Here is a 20,101-nt window from a genome sequence, read left to right on the forward strand (position 1 = left end):
CAGGATCGCCGCGTCTGACAGGTAAGTAGCGATCCCTGTCTCCAGCGATGTCGCTGGTGAGATCTGCCTGTGTGGCAGCTCACTAGCGACCACCTAGCGATGCACCAGCGATCCTGGACCATATCGTTGGTCCATCGCTAGGTGTAATGGTACCCTTAGTGTCTAGTTGTACCAAGGTGGTTTAAAGAGACAGTCACAGGCCACCAAGGCTCAACGATGATTGCAGCCTTATCCTGCAGAAGATAATGCAGAACATCGCAGATGCAGTATAGCTGCTAACTAGACAGTCTATGCTAGTGGCCTAGAAGCCTCTGCAATAGGCATGCATCAGAACTGGAACACAGTGTACTGGAAGAAAGTGGTTTGGTTTTGTGGAGACACATCCTTGCTAATAGGTTAGCTCTGCTGATATGACATCACACATACAATAGTATTTCAGCACGCACAGAATAAAAGATTCATGACCTTTTAACTGTCTAGGCCAAGTTCACACTTACGTATGGCTGGTCTGCGGATGGCTGCGTGTGTCCTCCCTTAAACTCTGCCTACTTCTGCATACCCATCTTTAACATTGGGTATGCAGGGACATGCGTTGTATGCAGATGCGTCCGCATGCGGTGTTTAGATGTGCCCGCCGACCGCACAGGAATGCAGGATGCATGCAGAAGTAGGCAGAGCTTAAGGGAGGACATATGCAGCCATCCACAGACCAGCCATACGCAAGTGTGAACTTAGCCTAAAATCAGTACCATTCTAGGTTTTTGTACCACGTATGGTTGCAAGATGCTCAGTCCTCTGCCATGCTAATAATCAGACCTTTATTTGGATTAGATGAGGACAATGGCAAAGGTTGTACGACTCAATGATGAATAGTGGTAGAGTAAAGCAAGAACACATGAAACATTGCAAACTTTTTATTAACTACAAAACTAAAAACACATACAATCTACCATCTTGTATAGCTGCCAACATTGTGTGACTAGTAGTACTGATATGTAAATCAGAACAGAACTGCTCCACTGCCTGCAGGCCAGCAACCTAGATGTAATATAGGTACACCTACAAAGGGGGTACAGCTGTTACAACTGGAGTACATAACAAGAAGGGGCCAGTGTAGCTGAGTCTTCAGAACCTATATCTCCATCTTCCCCTCTCAGTTTAGGTTTTGTTCATCCTTACTAAAAACCACCAGAAAATTAAGGCTATTCCGCATCTCCCTGCCGTGGGAAATCCGCATGCAGAATTCCTGCAAAAAACTAGCGTTTTGCAAGCGTAATTAGCTTGCAGAATGCTAGCGATTTCCAAGCAATCTGTAGCATCGCTTGGAAAACTGATTGACAGGTTGGTCGCACTCGTCAAACAGTGTTTGACAAGTGTGAGCAACTTTTTACTATGGACGCTGCCTATGCAGCATCAATTGTAAAAAGATATGTTACAAAAAAAAAAAAAAAAAAAAAACCCACACACGGCAAAAATGCTAAAAATCCACAACGTGTGCACATAGCCTAAGGTTTCATCCACTAATCAGACATACTACGACCTACTCTCACTGCCGGCACCATTCCAGCAGCGTCAGTAATGGGTGAAATTATTATGTCACACAATCCTTGCTGTTAGTCAGTGCTAGCTTCACTCACATCAAGACATATGGAGGAAGTGATAGCAGCTGCAGCACCCACTTCCTCTAGATATAAATTACACCTGCAGGAGAGAAGAGTGAAACCAGTGCTGATTAGCCACAGGGATCACCCTATGTCACAGCAGGCCTGGGAGAACCAGTGCCGGCACTGCTGGAACGGCGCGGGCTGTGAGTATAGGCATTATTTTACGGGGGGCACGGCGCTAAACAAGGATTCAGGAAGTGTCTGAGTAGTGGACAACCCCGCTAAGTGGAGCGGGCATACAGGCATGAGTATTCCTATAAAAAAGGGACAAAAAGGTAGTTTGCCCCTTACCCTTGTGCCAAGATTCAATCTTCCCTTTGACCCAAGAAAGATAAAAATTCTACAAAAAAAAAAAAAAAAGAAAAAAAAAAAAATTGAAATATGAGGAGCCCAAAAGCTGTTAAAACCCAACAAACTAGACCTCACCATTGTCAGCAGCATCAATGGCCAATGTGGGGGAGTGACAAGCCCTCGACTTTATTTAAAATTTTATAATTCATACACATCATTTACAGGAGAAAACAACGCTAATGATGGACTAAAAATGGCAACAGCAAGAGCAGAGAACTAAAAATACAATTAGTCTATTCTGCTCCTATTCACATTTTCAGAAAAGAAAGGTGTTAAAACACATAGTACAAACCTTCATAGAGTTAAAAAAAAAAATTGAGCACGGGTACAGTTATGTGGTCGTGTTCAATTTATCTCACATTATAAATAATACAAACACTACACATATGGTGTAACAGATAAATGTCAGCAAAAGATGGAGACCTACCGCAGTGCAAAATGAGCAATATTAGTAGTTCATGTATGTCTGAAGTCAACCTTCTCACCAACTTCTGTATTGATCCACTAAAATGAGGTGTTCCATACATTGGAATGGTTGGATCTATACATACAAGGTCCTTCCTTCCAACAAGAATTGTACATGACAAGCAGCGTTCCCTGGTCTAGAGAGTAATGGATTTAACAAATACAAGAAATCTTTGAACAGTGCATGTAGACTGTGCCAATAGCTGCAGAGTAGTCTACCAGTCAAGCCCATCTGCCACTCGATTTAAAGCCACGACTGAAAGAAAAGCTGACTTCAGTGCTCTTGTGTTTTCCCCATGCACCAAATGGGACAACTATGGCTGTGCTATTATCTTCTGCACCATACTGGATCACCTGAAATGGACAGCAAGAAGAAAGTGGTCAGCATAAAAATATACTCCACATTATACAAAGTAGAATTTCAAAGTAGACCTGCCGTCAGGTCAGAAGTGGACAGTTATTGATGGTTTTATTCCCAATACTCCCCCATATGGTTACAGAGATATAGGCCTTTGTTTAGTGTCAATTTTGGAGTCGTTTTTCTAAAAGGAGTGTGGCTCACAATGTAAATATGCAGAACAGCCTAAAGATAACCACTTCAGATAATCCCAAGGCCATAATTTCACACTTAAAGGGATTGTTCAGTCTTAAGCCAAAAGTCTGGAATCACTCTGCGTGCTGTAAGAATTCTCCAGGGCCAGGATGGAGAAAAAGTATGTGATCCGCACACTTCAGGCCACATTGAGACTAGACTTTTTATGGCCATTTATCTTCACCACCCAATTCTTACTGTTCTAGCAGGTTACTTTGGAGTAGGTGAAAAAGTTTTTATAGCAGTATTATGGCACTTTAATAATAATAATCTTTATTTATATAGCGCCAACATATTCCGCAGCACTTCATCTTATAAGTTATTATCATAACCCATAATTTGGGTAAAGTGGTTAGCCCTGAGCCTTGCTGTGCTGGAGTCCTGGGTTCAAATCCCACCAAGGACAACATCTGTAAGGAGTTTGTAATGTTCTCCTCGTGTTTGCGTGGGTTTCCTCCGGGTACTCTGGTTTCCTCCCAAATTCCAAAGACATACTGATAGGGAATTTAGATTGTGAGCCCCATCAGGGACAGCGATGATAATGTGTGCAAAACTGTAGAGCGCTGCGGAATATGTTAGCGTTAGATCACATTATAATAATCTTTATATAACGTCCCACAATAGTCACCTGGTCTGTGAGAACTTGCGCGGCTTCCCGAGGATCATGGCATTGGCTGATTATGTTACAGATCTCCTGACTGTTCACAATGAAGTTGATGCCATCTGTAGTTAATACTAAGAAGCTATCATCCGCATGGTGCACCTGCAAAATAGAGAAATAGTTAGCCAATAGCAGTGTGCAGTCCTCAAACCATTTTGACTAGAGAGATGATGGTGACAAAACACTAAGACCTAGCTCCCATGATGAGCATTTGGTGCAGTCACTTTTGATGCTGCAGAAAGTCTCCAGCGGTCAGCTAAACTAGGAGTTTTTTTCCATTGCCTCCGAGTGTGAAGCCTCTTTAGTATTTCATGTTTTAAAAACCTTGGTCAAAGCTAAATAGTAATCTTCCAAAACAAAGCTTCATTAATTGAATTATGTGTCGATTCCTTCCTAGCCCAATTGGTGCCTTTTGCTGGTTCCAACTTTTGAAACCACATTTTATCCAGTCACCCTAATAGAAAAAGGTTCTCCTTTTAAAAAAAGGGTTGAGAAAATAAGTCCAAAAACCCTTTAGCCAGCCACTATCCCCCACAAAATGCTTTACTAGCCTGAGCACTAGATAAGAACCATTTTCCAACAAAGGGATATAAACAAGCTACTTGACCAGACAATCCGGCTGGGGTAAAGCAGATATACCTTGAGGGGACGGACTGTCTCAGTGTGGTGGGGTGGCCAGTACATTCTTGACCTATACACATATGCAAACAAAAGGTCATACCAGGCACTGCTAGAAATACCAGTGTGGAACCAAAAAGTCTGGTTTATTACTAATCACCCGAGGAAAATCCCCCTAAGCTGACTATAGGTACAATACACTAACAGACCAAGCAAGATAAGAAGAAAATCAGAAAGAAAAAAGGAGCCCAGGGTTAACAATTGCATTACTTTGAAGTAGATTAGGGCATAAATTCTACTTGAGTAAGGCTAGGTTCACATTGCGCTAGGGCATCCGTTTAACAGATGCGCTAACACTAGTGTCATTTTTGGTATCTTTAGCGCCATAGTGCTAACGGTATGCGTTAACACATGGTAGCGCTCTAGTACCGAGCGCTACCATGTGTTAGCTCATACATTCCTATGCACAGCGAACGGGTCGATTCGCTGTGCGCTAATGCCAACGCACCCAAAAATGCTGCAAGCAGCGTTCGAGGGTGCATCAGGAAATAACGCATACTTGCATACTAACGCATGCCGAAATCTGCATGCATTATTAACATTGAGGGCAATGGGTGCGCTAATGGATCCGTTAGATAGCGTTGGTGCCGCTATCTTAACGGATCCCGCTAGCGGATTGCCCCTAACGCAATGTAAACCCAGCCTTAAAAACCAAGGTTTTTTTTTTTTTTTATTTTAAACTTTGACATTTTTGTTCTCTTCCCAACACAGCCCTTTGAAGGCTTTTAAAAAGGCAGCTAAAAGGGGTGGGTGATGAGAGTAGAGTTAAAAAAGATTCTCACGTTAATTCGCTTGGTTTCAGGTTCTGCTATCACTCCCTTGGACTTGAGATCAAAATCGCCTATGCTTCTTGTCATTGCTAGTTTTCCATTTACATGAGGCTGTCCCCAGCTATTCCAAGCCACGAAACCACCACTTGCCTTTATCCTGAAAGTACACAAGGGTGATATTAAAACACAAGATTTCATTATGCAATCTAGATACCGTATGCATCATGTAGTCCCCCAATACGTGGGGGCACCACACATATTGAAGATCTCTGGCTAAAAAGATGAAGAAACAATGGTGCTTTGATGAGTGAATTTGTTCAGTGGCAAGACTTAAGTAAAAATAGAGCTGAAAGAAACTTTCTGAAGTCCCATTATACAAGTTGCAATATCATAATATATGGTTTGTGTCCAACATAACTCAACTTGACCGAGAACAATTAGTTTTTCGTTTGTCATGTGCCCCATTTTCAAATCACCCATATGGTTTACCAAAAACTACCACTTTGCTCCAAATGATCATTGACAGCGACATACAGAGGAAAATATCTTATTGAAGTAAAACTGACAGTGCCCCAAATGTATACATTTAAGTGTAAAATTTAGAAATGGTTTTCTAATGGGTCATAATGGTCGGTGGCAGTGATGGTTACAATTTTTCCCCTTATGTAAACCCCTTAGCGGACCCTCCAAGTTCAGCTAGCTGTTTGACAATTAACACTGTGGATAGAGATAGGACACAAATCAGACATGAATACAAGGACCACCATCAAATACTCTCAATTCAATTAAGAAAGAACTTAAAGAGTTTTTCAAGCTAAAATAACAAATATTATACATAATTAAAATATGAAACAGAGCATAAATACTGATAGGACACAGGGCAGAATAAATATGACCTTGTAAAGCACAATTGTAGTAAATACAGTAGCTCTTAATAAATCTTTCAAATTAAATATGGACTAAAATACAAAATATAAAGTGCATATGTGCTTAAGTAAACAAATTCCAGCTATAAAATTAACCAGTATGAAATGCAACTGATTCTATCCTAAAGAGAACACCTGGCTGTATGCCCATTCAAAAGCTGGAAGAATATTCCAATACTCTGGTGTTAAGAAAGGGAGATTAAGCTCTAAACCTTGTTATATTGAGTGCACTCCCACCCAAATATTATAACATTAGTGCATAAAACCCAAAATAAGGAAAAAGTGCTAAGGAATATAAGGTGCCATAAGTGTGCAAACTTACATGAAATTATACGGTAATGATGCCCTGGCCCGCCACCCCTACGCGTGTTACGCCGCAGCTTCTTCAGGAGGCATGGTTTACTCATAATCAGGTGTTAGTATTTATAGTCAGAACCACCAATAAGAATGGTCAACCAACATTGTGACGTATATGCCTTAGCGCATGCGCAATAGAGTCTCAAACGGAACAAGTTACAGCTCCTTATGTAACGTCAAAAAATGAACAGTGCATGCGTGGGGATCTTCTCACAGATCGCTTCCAACTGAATAAGCACTGAAGTTCTTTCTTTCTTAATTGAATTGAGAGTATTTGATGGCGATATTGCATTTGAGTTGTGCCATTTCCGGTATTAGGGAATTTGTGAACCTAATGAATACAAGGAGTCTATACCTTTGTTTTTCATCCTTCCGTTCAGGTGTATGGTCAATAGTCAGCTTCACAGGTTTTCCTTTGCGACACAACAGTGCCCGGCTGTCACCAACACTAGCCACAACTAGCTCAATGCCATCGCGTAACAAGGCTACTGTTGCAGTGGTCCCACTGTTCAACACAGTTGCTAAAGATATCATGAGAAAGGTAGAAATGTCATGTCATTACTGACAGGAAACAAAAATAATGCTGTAATATTCTGGATTTTTGCTTTCATGCTAATGTGTTAAAACAAACTAAAAAGTGTCATATCATACTGGACAGCCCATAAAACAACATGGCTCAATGCATGCCCTCATTAGTAAGAATGGTAATAATTAACTGGGATATCCGGGATTTAAAAAAAAACAAAAAAAACCATGTAGTTGCCAGAGGCAATTACCTGTCTGTTATACCAGGTGCTGGTCATTGACCACTCCTGCCAGAGATTCAGCTACTTCCTTCCAAAAAGAACAGCTGTTTCTCTTCCTGCTGGCAGGACTACTGGTGTCATGCTGATTGACAACCAGCATGACACCAGTAGTCCCACCCTGTCAACAGGAAGAAAAACTGAGAAGTACCGTACTTTTTGGATTATAAGATGCACTTTTGTTCCCCCAAATTTTGGGGGAAAGTGGGGGGGGTGGGGGGGGAGATGTCTTAGAATCCAAATGTGTGCTGTAGAGGGGGGGGGGGCGGCAGCTCTGGAGTGGCGTCAGGGGGCTGGGGTGAGCTGGCTGCAGAGACAGCGAGTGGTTAGTGCTCCCGCTCATGTAATATTCACTGCACCTGCTGTCCCATCACCTCGGTGCTGAAGCCGCGCCGAGTTGGTGGACAGGGGGGGCAGCGCATATTACATGTGCCTGCACTGTCCCGTCACTAGCGTCACCTTCTGATGGCTCCGTGCTCCCAGCTCCCCCCTGGCTCTTCCTGTGTGTGCCAAAAGGACCTGCGGTCACGTGACTCCCAGTGTGCACTGCGGTCATGTGATGGAAGGTCCTGAAGCTACAATGAAATACCTGTATGAGCAGCTCCTGAATGTCAGCACAGACACAGGAAGAGCCGTGGGGGAGCTGGGAGCCATCAACGGAAGGAGAGTTATCTGTTTGTTATTTTATCATGTGCGTGCCAGCAGCACAGGGGGCATATCCAGGATGTGATGTGGGGGGGGCCATGTGCGTGCCAGCAACACAGGAGGGGGGGGCGGCCATGTGCATGCTAGCAGCTGCACGGGGGGGGGGGGGGGGGGGGGGCATAACCAGGATTTGATGGGGGGAGGGGCCATATGCTTGACAGCACAAGGGGGCCATGTGCCAGGGTGGGGGTTTAATAGATACCAGGGTGGAGGACATATGCGATTTGTAAGCCTGACACTGGCATTATAAGACAGACCCCCAAAAATAAAAAAATTCTTTCAATAAATTTTGGGGGTGCGTCTTATAAAGCGAAAAATACAGTAGCTGACTCTCTGGCAGGAGCGGTCAATGATCAGCGATGGGTGCAACAGGCAAGTAGTTGCCTCTGTTAGCAATTACACGTTTACTCCCCCCCCCCCCCCCCCCCCAAAGCGCCACACATCCTCCAATATTAAAAATGGAATTTAGATTACATCCAAAGGACAAGTCATTAGTCTTTACTAGATGTGGGTTCCCCAATATCTCCATAGCACAGGGACCAAAAGGTACCCCTTGTGCCCAATAGCTTCTGGCAGGAGAAGGAAGAGAGGTGGCCATGCACAGTTGTGGCCCTCGCACCAGTAACTGCCATAGGAGACAGACGGAGGAGGAAGCTTGCGTCGCTTGTGAATTAGGAAAGCTCACTTGCTAGATGTAATCCTATAGATTAGTATTTTGAAACACTGACATGTTACATGCATCTGTGCAGAAAAACTACATGGGGAAACTGCATTATGCCACGATGTTCAGAGAACAGTGTGAGAGAACCATTTAACAACATGTGCGACTAGCTTTAAGCAGGTATTCTTACTGTCTCAAAGATGGAGGTCGTATATCAGCCAATTGAAAAACCTTTAATAAAGTGGTCATGTTGCTTATAGCAATCAGAGCTCAGACTTAATATTTCATAAACCGTTAAAAAATTGAATGTTTATACTGTGATCGATTGCTACAGACAAGGCTTGGCTTTAGTTTTTGCTGCTCTTTAGCTTTTATAAATTAAGCCCAGCGTTCTGCAACTTGCTGGATTCTTGCCTCTATTCTTGCCGTAATTCACACTATATTAGTTGAGGCTACAGTCAGAATCATGTTTAGGCCGGTTGCTCAAATCCAACATTCATGGCCCAAGTACAGACCTTAAGGTCCAAACCAGCTGCTGGCCTCCTGGTCCATAAGCATCTATGGAGGCTGTCATGTTAGTGTTTTGTTACAGTCCATGAAAGGCAAATGTGGAAAGCCAGCCTAAGGCCTCTTTCACACTTCCGTTTTTTACAATAAGTCAAAATCCGCCAGGTTTTGAAAAAAAACGGATCCGCAATTTTTTTTTTTTTTGCGGATCCGTTTTTTTCCCCATTGACTTTCATTACTGGCTGATCTTGACGGATTGCCGCCCGTTGCATCCGTTTTTGTGAGGATCCGCCATGATATTGCTGTCCGTCACCATCCTCAAAGATTTCCAAACGGAGCTTGCAACGTTTTTTTTGGCCGGCGGATCCTCCAGACACTGATTTAACCCGAAATTCTGTCTGGGTGCCGGACCACTCTTTTTGCCGGCCAGCGGTTCCTTTAAATTTCCTCATTTTGCGGATCCATCAAAAAACGGATCCTGTGGCATCCGTTCACATCAGTTAAGAACGGATCCGCTTCTCCACCTTTTTGGCGGATTGTAACTGACACAAAAAACTGAAGTGTGAAAGAGGCCTAAGCAGACATTACAGTCCTAGTCCTTGGGCTCCTTCATGACCACTCTATCCAAGTATAAAATGGACCAATTGCAGAAGACCATTACGGCTCTAATGGAGAGATTGAGACAAGGCCATTTACAACAGCAGCATCAAGATCGCCTTTTATAAAGTACCTTGTATCTCCCCCCCCCCCTCCCCTTAATAATGTGCAGGATGATCAATGAGTGCTACCGTGAATCAGTGAGAACTGGTCCGACAGGTTTTAAAGACTCAGGTCTAAATGAACAACAAATAGAAGAAAACCCAAGTAGATCTACAGGTCTGATCAATACCCGACCTTTAACACAGGGATGAAAGCCTTTTTATTGTTGGTGGCAACAAGGCTCTGCAGAAGGTCACCTTGGTTTCAACAGTAAAAGCACCTGCTTTATGCAAGATGAAGCATTAGCTAGAGGCAGCCTGTCACCAGATATCCTGCCCGATCTGAGGCAAACGAGTTAGTGAGAGAAACTCCCGAATTTTGCATTATGTCACCACATAAGCCGAGTCACCCTGCTGGTTGACAGCTTTATCCCCATTAGTTGTCAGTCAGGAGTTGGGGGTCCACTGACATGGACTGGCGGCACAATACAGCCACCAAGCGGTCAGCTTTAACCAAAACGCAGTCATTTTAAATCTGCACATACTAAAGTAATCGCTGCGCACTGAGCGATTCATTCTAGATTACGGAGCGTGCATAACCTGCTATAGATCTCTGCAGTGCAAGTCAGCGTTTTTACAGGACGATGCACTAACACTATAATCATGGTGTCCGATATGGATCCATGCTGCCTGGTGACAGATTCCCTCTAACTAGGAAAGCATGGCTTATGATACAGTCATAGATTCTGGAACAGTGTTCTTAGTTATTGCAAATTCTAGATCATCTCCAAATGGTGCAATACGCACATTGCCAATTCCCTGTTGCTCCTGTGCAGCCGCTTCCCGAATCCCTAGGCTTTAGTGATAGGACCACTGCAGCCAGTCATAGAATGGCAATCATTTATTACAGCCTAAAAAGCATAGCGTGGGGTGGTGGTCTGCACGAAGCAAAAACTTTAAAGCAGGTATTGTGCACCTTAGACCATTGGATTTTTTTTTTTTACATTATATAATAGGCATGACTTGCCATATTGGTGCATTTACACAAATCCCAAAGCATGCACTTTTCACATTAGATTTAAGGCGTTTCAGTGGCTTTCTGGTGCCCAAGACACAGTTTGGCTGACACCACCACACATCAAGAACAAGCCCCTTATTGTTCCAAAATCTATGAGTTTTGGACAAAAAAAAAAAAAAAACCCATCATGTCATGTGCCAAATTTACTTTATCGCATTTAATAGATATAACATTTATAATTGGTAATTCTGTCTTTTCAACGACACTAATAAACAGACCTGTCAAGACTGCTCAACACTCACTGGAAAATTTAACTTCCATGTTCATCTCAACTAATGTGACAAAGTGGATGTTGGGACCTTCCTGTAGTCCAGGCTCAGGCTAGGAACCGCTGGACTCCCTTCACCTGGGACAAAAATTAGGAGATGATCTCCCTTTCCACTGAAGGGCAGCATTACAACTTCCGGGGCCTCCAAGCCTAGAGCTGCTCACCCCGCGCAGTGTCTGCCACAAATAACATGCGCACACAGGCAAATAGGAAATTCACCCAAGGGGGGTTATCATACAAAAAGCACACCTGCAACACTGGGAGATGGGAACGTTAAAAAGCTGCATGGAATAGGAAATGCACAGGACATGCAAGTCAACATAGGGATGTACCTACAGGTTTCACGCAATCGGACACCAAGTAAAAGGGCGTTCAATACGTTGCACACAATGGCCTGACTCCGTTTACAACAAAAGTCTGTAGTAAATCAGCTTGTAAAGTCACAATTTCTTGTGCCATCAAAGCACAGCTACACCAAAATTGGAGGAGCTAAGGCATGGCGCCACAACTAGTCTTATTCATGACAATTTGTGACGTACATTAGGCCAGAAGTCTTACTCTGATCACTGGACTGGAGTAAGATTTGTGGCAAGGTGCATGTCACCTGTGAAATGTGCCCCTCTTATATGAATCATGCACCTTCTACTCCTGAACATCCCTCATCAAGCAATGAGTCTTTATGAATTGAGGCCAATGTGTGCAATGTTTTTCAGTTTGGAGCATTAGTCATTTTAGTCCCAATAGTTACAGACTTAGTGATGTGCAGCCTCCCTACCCCCAGTATTGCAAGTTAAAAACATTTTATATATTGAATTTGAGTTTAAGAGAATGAGTGGCTGTCAAAAGGATCAACTCTCCTGAGCCATCTATATGGGCATGTAGGTCACAAGGGGCTGAATACAAATGATACCTTTATCTGCGACCCTATTACTTACAGATAAGTAGAGATGAGGGAATACCTTCAGCTCCCTCCTTCGGAAAGCTATAGCGCTAAGGCTGGGTTCATACATCATTATGGCAGTCCGTTTAATGCATTGCGTTACACCGCAGCACTAACGCGAAGCAATGCATCCGTTAATGCTGCCATAGACTGCCATAAGGTGATGCATCGCCAACGCATGTCAAAAATCAGCATGCATTAGCGATGTGCAGTCATGCTGTGACAGACCCTCAGACGCAGTCTGAAGCGTTCAAGGGTCAGTCACTGCTAGATCAGATGGAGAAGCTGCACTAGCGTGATCACATAACCCGATCCAAAAATGAAGTAGTATCAGCACAGTCCATTTAACGCATGCGTTGAACGTACTGCTCTAACGCTATGTGAACCTAGCCTTACTGAACAAGCTGCTGCGGGCACTCGGATACCTGGATCGCTCCTGCTTATCAGCCGCATGTGTCACGGCTGTGTGACAGTACAGCACACTGGCTCTCCATGCATGTGTTGTGACTGTCACACAGCCATGGCGCTGATAAGAAGGAGTAAATCCAGGTATCTGCGGTCCCGACGCAGCTTGTCCGGTAAGCGCTATAGCTTGCCAAATAAGGAGGTAGCCAAAGATATTCTACATACAAGACAAGTGTGGATTTCTCTGGAGTAAGTGAGCGTTCAAGACTATGGGCCGGACACTGATCTGCATGAGAATCTACAGTCAGATTATTTTAGATGAAAGAGGGACATTTCAAGTGTGAGACATATAATGGCCAATAGTAGGATCTCACTAGAGATCAGTGTGTGATTATATTAGACACATCTGCAGGCTCCTCTCAGCTTCACCTTCCATCTCACAGGCAGCCAGTGATGCAATACAGCAGAGCTGTGAGAGCTGCAGCTTCTAACATGTTGGTTATTAGACAAAGTTCAGTTATTTATTGTGAGGCAGATTCTTTTGCAGCTCCCTGTCCAGCCCATAGCATCTCATTTACATAACTAAAACAGGGCTCTCTGGCATAAGACATCACTTTATTCACCTTCATGCCCATAAACGGCTTAGGAGGGTTGATCACACTGACAGATTCCCTGTGAGAATGTTGAAATTTAGTATCAACGATTTTATTGGAAAGAAAACATTTAACATGAAATACATTCACATTAAGAGAATGTTGAAATTTCGGCATCATATAGCAGACTAAAGTCACTATTCAGTAACATTGCAAGAACTGAACTATAGCAGATCGCCCCCTGGTAATAACATGCAATAGCCCAATCACTGACATATACAGTTAGGTCCATATATATATTTGGACAGACATTTTTTCGAATTTTGGTTCTAGACATTACCACAATGAATTTTAAACAAAACAATTCAGATGCAGTTGAAGTTCAAATTTTCAGCTTTCATTTGAGGGTATCCACATTAAAATTGGATGAAGGGTTTAGGAGTTTCAGCTACTTAACATGTGCCACCCTGTTTTTAAAGGGACCAAAAGTAATTGGACAGATTAAATAAAATGGTCATTTCTAGTACTTGGTTGAAAACCCTTTGTTGGCAATGACTGCCTGAAGTCTTGAACATCACCAGACGCTGTTTTTCCTCCTTTTTGATGCTCTGCCAGGCCTTGACTGCGGTGGTTTTCAGTTGCTGTTTGTTTGTGGGCCTGTCTGAAGTTTAGTCTTTAACAAGTGAAATGCATGCTCAATTGGGTTGAGATCAGGTGACTGACTTGGCCATTCAAGAATATTCCACTTCTTTGCTTTTTAATAAACTCCTAAGTTGCTTTGGCTTTATGTTTTGGGTCATTGTCCATCTGTAGTATGAAACGACGACCAATCAGTTTGGCTGCATCTGAGCACACAGTATGGCTCTGAATACCTCAGAATTCATTCGGCTGCTTCAGTCCTGTGTCACATCAATAAACACTGGTGACCCAGTGCCACTGGCAGCCATGCATGCCCAAGCCATCACATTGCCTCCGCCGTATTTTACAGATGTGGTATGCTTTGGATCATGAGCTGTACCACGCCTTCGCCATACTTTTCTCTTTCCATCATTATGGTAGAGGTTGATCTTGGTTTCATCAGTCCAAAGAATGTTCTTCTGGAACTGTGCTGGCTTTTTTAGATGTTTTTTTTAGCAAAGTCCAGTCTAGCCTTTTGATTCTTGATGCTTATGAGTGGCTTGCACCGTGCAGTGAACCCTCTGTATTTACTTTCATGCAGTCTTCTCTCTCTGGTAGATTTGGATATTGATACGCCTACCTCCTGGAGAGTGTTGTTCACTTGGTTAGCTGTTGTGAAGGGGTTTCTCTTCACCATGGAGACTATTCTGCAATCATCCACCACTGTTGTCTTCCGCGGGCGCCCAGGTCTTTTTGCATTGATGAGTTCACCAGTGCTTTCTTAGGATGTACCAAACTGTAGATTTTACCACTCCTAATGTTGTAGCAATTTCTAGGATGGGTTTTTCCTGTTTTTTGCAGCTCAAGGATGGCTTCTTCCACCTGCATGGAGAGCTCCTTTGACCGCATGTTTCCTTCACAGCAAAACCTTCCAAATGCAAGCACCACACCTCAAATCAACTCCAGGCCTTTTATCTGCTTAATTGAGAATGACATAATGAAGGGATTGCCCACACCTGTCCACAAAATAGCCTTGGAGTCAGTTGTTTAATTACTTTTGGTCCCTTTAAAAACAGGGTGGCACATGTTAAGGAGCTGAAACTCCTAAACCCTTCATCCAATTTTAGTGTGGATACCCTCAAATGAAAGCTGAAAGTCTGAACTTCAACTGCATCTGAATTATTTGTTTAAAATTCATTGTGGTAATGTCTAGAATCAAAATTAGAAAAATGTTCTGTCCAAATATACATATGGACCTAACTGTAAACTAATACAAGGGCTTGACCAACTAATGTTATCCAATCCATTTTTTTTTTTTTTTATTAATTTTAAAACAGGATCCCCAGTTTTAGAGACAGATGGAGGTGCCAGCAGGCGTACACATCTGACAGGACGTCAGAGCAGCAGCTTCTTTTCCGTTGCCTAACTTAGAGGAGCCGGCTGTCAAATCAGCTGCTCTGTTGATGTGGAGCCACAGATTTGCTTGCAGGAGTGGTCAGTGACCGCTTTGAACAGGCAGATAGTTGCTAACTAGTGATGAGCAAACGTGATGGGATAACGTGTCATCTGAGTATCTTGGGCATGCCAGGATAATAGGTTAGCGTCCCTGCGGCTGCACGATTCGAGGTTGTTAGACAGCTGCAACACATGTAGAGATTGGCAGTACGTTAGATAATTCCCGCATGTGTTGTGGCTGTCTAACAGCCATGAATCATGCGGCCGTAGGGATTTAAACATATTATTTGAGCACGCCCGAGATACTCAAATAACACCCGAGCACGTTTGCTCACCAATACAGGGTGGGCCATTTATATGGATACACCTAAATAAAATGGGAATAGTTGGTGATATCAACTTCCTGTTTGTGGCACATTAGTATATGGGAGGGGGAAAACTTTTCAAGATGGGTGGTGACCATGGCAGCCATTTTGAAGTCTTTTTTTTTTTTTTTTTTTTTTTTTTTTATATATAAATGTCCCACCCACGTGTATCCATATAAATGGCCCATCCTGTATAGCTAACCATTTAGTAACTACTTGCTGTTTTGTTTTTTGGCTCATAGAAAAGAAAAAAAAAAAAAAAAAAAAAAAAAAAATCACTAACTCCTTTAAAATAATTTTAAAAACTAATCTAGCAACACAAGATATCCTAAAATAATTCACTTTAAACACAGACATTGGAAAAGGGTCATAATTCAGGAAGTCTGTCTCGTCTATTACTTCCCTTCAGTCATGTTGGAAGACCAGTGTGTGGGGGAAGGAGACCCAGGCTCCACAGCAATATCACAAGGCCATCAGCACTGTACCACCTCCTCAGCAGTCCCCCAAATCAGTGGCTTAGCATATCTTTTGGATGTCCACTTTATGGCACCCTAGTCAAGTCGCGGGTCCTCTAGTATGAACATTTGCACTTCCATTTCTTAAATAATGGAAAAAACTGAGGGTCAAGAGAAACAACTGCAGCACCTACCGTTAGGAGACAGACGAGCCATTTTTGCAAACTCTTTATCAATTTCTAGAAACGCCTTGACCAGCACTTTTTCCATATCTTTCTCCTGTTTAAGGATGTCCCTGTGGAAATAAGTCAGACATTAATAATGTGATATTGTATCCTAAGGGCAATAACCCCACGATAAGACGACTTACGTGATATACTGGGCCATGTATTGGTTACAGAAGTCGGCCGCTGCAGCCCCTGCATGTCCGTCGTAGACAGCAAAATACAAGACGTCGTCATTTATTTTGGAAAAGTTGAAACGGTCTTCATTTTCTTTCCTTTTTGATATCTGAGTGGAGACACCCACCTTAGACATATTGATTTGCGGTATAATTTTGCCATACTTAATGCTGGGCGGAAGCTGAATAGGCTCGTCAATTCGATTGTCCCAGATACCAAAAGAGTCCCAGGTGGCCGGTCTCCCACTTCCGTCAGGGTCAAACCGTGATGAAAAACACCTGCGATTAACGGTGAAGCACTGGAAGGCCGAAGAAAAACGACTGTTATCTTGCAGCACACGTGACGTCAGCAGCGCTCCTCTTCTCACCCGAGACCCTCCATGTCTTGCAAATGTAACAAAGATGGCTGTTGACATTCCTCAACTACAAAGGACGTGGGAAGGAAAATGAACTTCTGGTCTTCAATAGCTTGAAATGGATAAAACTGTTGGTTGTGAGGGGGAAAAAAAAAAAAAAAAAAAAAAGTGTGAAAGTAGCCAGCCAACATTTCTCCATGTACACTGCCAGATCAAGAAGCTCTATAATAAAAGTGCCTGAGCCACCGATTAGCTACAGCAGATTGACAAAGCCTACAGCAGAGGTGACAAGACAGAGGTGGACACAAGGACAGTGAGTATTTTCCCAGCATGTTTTTTGCACTTGCATTTTTTTCCCTCCAATAAAACAAGCACTCGCCATCAATTTTTCAGGCACAAACACTGACAAACTTCAAGAGAGGCCTCAGCGATTTGTATCATAACTACACATCTTATCAGCCTGACTGTAAGGACAGGTCAATTTTACACAGCCTTTGCTCATGCTTTTCAAGAGGGTTTCGGACTGGACCCGTCCCATACTAAGCCTGAGAGAGAAGTCATGTACACATAGCAGTAAGGTCCTGTAAGACAGGAGGGCCCTAACCTATTGTAGGCTGCGACCCATTACGCTCAGGTGAGGAGAAGTTTAGGGCCAGTCCATGAAGTGCAATACCATCCTCATACGAGTTATATGGCCAGCTGTCTGCACCCTTAAGGGTATATTCACAGATGATGTAGGGAAAGGATAAGGGCTCATACTCACGAGAGACTCGCACGATTCTCGTGCATCAAAACCTGGCACTGCCGCCGGCACTGGGACTGGAGCGTGCGGCTGCATAGAAATACATGTAACCGCACGCTCTGGTCCAAGTGCCGTCAGCAGTGCTGGGTTTTCATGCGAGAGACTCGCACGAGAATCGTGCGAGTCTCTCCTGAGTATGAGCCCCAAGACAAAAAAAAAAAAAAACCTGCAAACTCACCACAGAAGCTGTGGTGAAATTTACATTGTGAACAATTAAAAAGCCACTCTCCATCTCTGGCTGCAATGCAGAGTGTCCTGGGTAACTGAGCGCTCCCCTCTGCTCCTGAGCGACGGCACCAGGGGCCTCTTCTATGGACACCGGAGCAGCGATCATACAGCACCCTGATAAACCGGGCTGTCAGTATAGAGGGTGTTATGGGGACTGCAGCCGTGTCCAGTTTGTGTGACTACTACAATGCCAGGCACAGCCGCTACTAGGAGAACCAGTGTTGTGTAAGCAAAGGAGGGCAGACAGTGACCCCTCTAACAGTTGGCTGATGGGGGAGCAGCACTGATCACACACTGGCAGCCTGCCCTAAAAATAGGCCATCACCATTAACGAGGGTCAATATTAAGCCTGAATGATAGGTCATCGATAAATACTCTCCACAAGGTGGACAACACGACCAGCACAGAGTCTCACTCATCTCAAGGTCTGCACTGGGAATGGATCCCTGCAGACCAGCACAGCACTGGTTAAAGGTGATGTATATTACTATGTTGCTGTGATCTGATTGGTTGCTATGTGGGATAACGCCACGATCATTGCACATTGATATATGGGAGAAGACCCCACTAGGAGCCCCTATGGACAGGCCAGGAGGACTCCCCACTAAGGGCCCCTATGGACTAGTACCACCCCTGGTGACAGCAGCTGAGAGCCACACTGGTCACAATGACAGAAGGTAACCCACATGCTCATCAGGTAGCATTAGCGCCAGTGATCAGGACAGTTACATGGGACTGCTCCCGGCAGCCAGGCCGTCATTCATTATCACAGCATAATGTAAGCCCAGCATCATCCAACCAGGTGACACGTCCTCTGCCGTCACTAGATAAAGATCAGCTGTGTACAGCGCCCCCTCCCGCCCGCCAAGCACATTCCATGACACCCCAATAACACCAGGGGACGCCTCTTACATGGTGATCCGGTGCACACTTGCTCTGACGACCTCTTCCGTCCCTCTCCAAAGGCGCCGGCACACAACGGGTTACAGACTCTCCTGATCGCTGCGGGGAAATGCAGCAACAAAGCGGTCTGGGCCCAAGTAGTGCAGCCTTCCCCGCCCATCAACATTCACCAGCCAATAGCAAGGCGCCCCGGCAGCCACCGCCTCCACGCCCTGGCTGTCCACCAGCTATACGGGAGGAGAAAGGGCGGGAAGCGCCTCCCTCAGAGGTCACAGCGCATTCCACAGCCACCGCTGCCTGCCCTACTGTAACCCCAGTGTGGCGGCTGTTATGTAATCGTTCTCACACTCTGAAGTAATCATTGCAGGAGGTTTTCTCACAGGCTTTCAAGATGGCTGCTTGTTGTCAGCGACTGATGAAAGCCGTCTTATTTATGTTGGAGACGTACAGATCTGACGTGAGGGCGGTTTATGCTTGGAAGCCGCACACTATCGTATAATAGAACAAGAAAAACAGTCACAAAAAGCGACAGGACGCCGAAACGATGCTTCAGGGAAGCCAATGGCGTGTACTGCTTGAAAGAGTACGCTGGTGTCTACGGGCTTGTTCACACGCTGCGTTTTTGCCATGTTTTTTCCCCCAACACTTTTCTGCCGAAGGAAAAAAAAAACCATCAAAGCAGTTTTTCCAGTGTGCAACATGTCAATTCTTTCAGCGGTGCCAAGTTTTTCATTCAAATGGCTGGGGAAAAAAACCACAATCAGGCTATGTGGCCACGTTGCAGAATTGAAGCAGATATTTCCTCAGCAAATCCGCACCCCCTTGCCCGGAAAAACACATGAGGATTTTGACGCGTTTTTCATGCATTTTTTGTAAGCGTTTTTCAAGCGTTTTGAAGCACAAATAAAGTTAGGTCGCCTACTCGCTCTTCTGTCTCCTGATCTAAACACATAACCATTTGACGCAGTAGCGTGGATATGTGGACGTGATACACTGTCCTTACAGGGTATGCAGGTACTTTCAGTGAATGGACCTACATACACTGTACAATTATGTCTTTGTATTTAAAAAAAAAAAAAAAGCATGGGCTCCCGTGCAATTTTAATAACCAGTAGGGGGAAAGCAGATGGTTGAGAGCTGATATTATAGTGTGGGAAGCAGCCAATAACCATGACCCCTTCCCTGGCTATTAATACCAGGCCGCAGCAGTTAGCTTAGCCTTTGCTGGCCATTTTACAGGGGGACCTGTTATGAATGAGTCACCGAGGAGGAAAAAACAAAAAGCAAGCTAAGCCCAGAAAACCGGAGACGTTGGTAACTAGCGGATTGCAGACGCCTGATCCTATCCACAACAACTAGCAGTAGCCGTGGAGCGCGCCTACGGTGGTCCTAGATGC

At 44.1% G+C, this 20,101-nt stretch overlaps 1 protein-coding gene across 2 annotated transcripts; it reads right to left on the reverse strand.

Moving 5' to 3' along the window:
• Positions 1-899: 899 nt before the first annotated feature.
• Positions 900-18,867, reverse strand: PPM1K (protein phosphatase, Mg2+/Mn2+ dependent 1K). 2 transcript variants are annotated; one of them, XM_073590900.1, is made up of 7 exons: positions 18,714-18,867; positions 16,386-16,899; positions 16,210-16,310; positions 6,820-6,985; positions 5,194-5,338; positions 3,701-3,835; positions 900-2,834 (listed from the first exon to the last, which is right to left on the reverse strand). In XM_073590900.1, exons 2-7 carry the CDS (start codon positions 16,829-16,831, stop codon positions 2,703-2,705), a joined length of 1,125 nt encoding a protein of 374 aa, XP_073447001.1. In that variant the 5' UTR covers positions 16,832-16,899; positions 18,714-18,867; the 3' UTR covers positions 900-2,702. The 2 variants fall into 2 exon arrangements, with proteins under 2 accessions (XP_073447001.1, XP_073447010.1); XM_073590909.1 differs by lacking the exon at positions 18,714-18,867 and adding an exon at positions 18,488-18,506.
• Positions 18,868-20,101: the final 1,234 nt, after the last annotated feature.

Source organism: Dendrobates tinctorius, unplaced genomic scaffold (assembly GCF_039654945.1).
Source record: "Dendrobates tinctorius isolate UK_male_01 unplaced genomic scaffold, ASM3965494v1 ptg000011l, whole genome shotgun sequence".
Classification (NCBI taxonomy): domain Eukaryota; kingdom Metazoa; phylum Chordata; class Amphibia; order Anura; family Dendrobatidae; genus Dendrobates; species Dendrobates tinctorius.

Bases quoted from the DNA above. Each gene is read 5' to 3' on its own strand.
- PPM1K (XM_073590900.1), bottom strand. From the start codon at position 16,831: ATGTCAACAGCCATCTTTGTTACATTTGCAAGACATGGAGGGTCTCGG. The intron at 16,311-16,385 runs GTAAGTCGTCTT...TTATTTCCACAG, and splicing joins TACATGGCCCAGTATATCAC to GGACATCCTTAAACAGGAGA. The intron at 2,835-3,700 runs GTGACTATTGTG...TGTCCATTTCAG, and splicing joins CGCAAGTTCTCACAGACCAG to GTGATCCAGTATGGTGCAGA.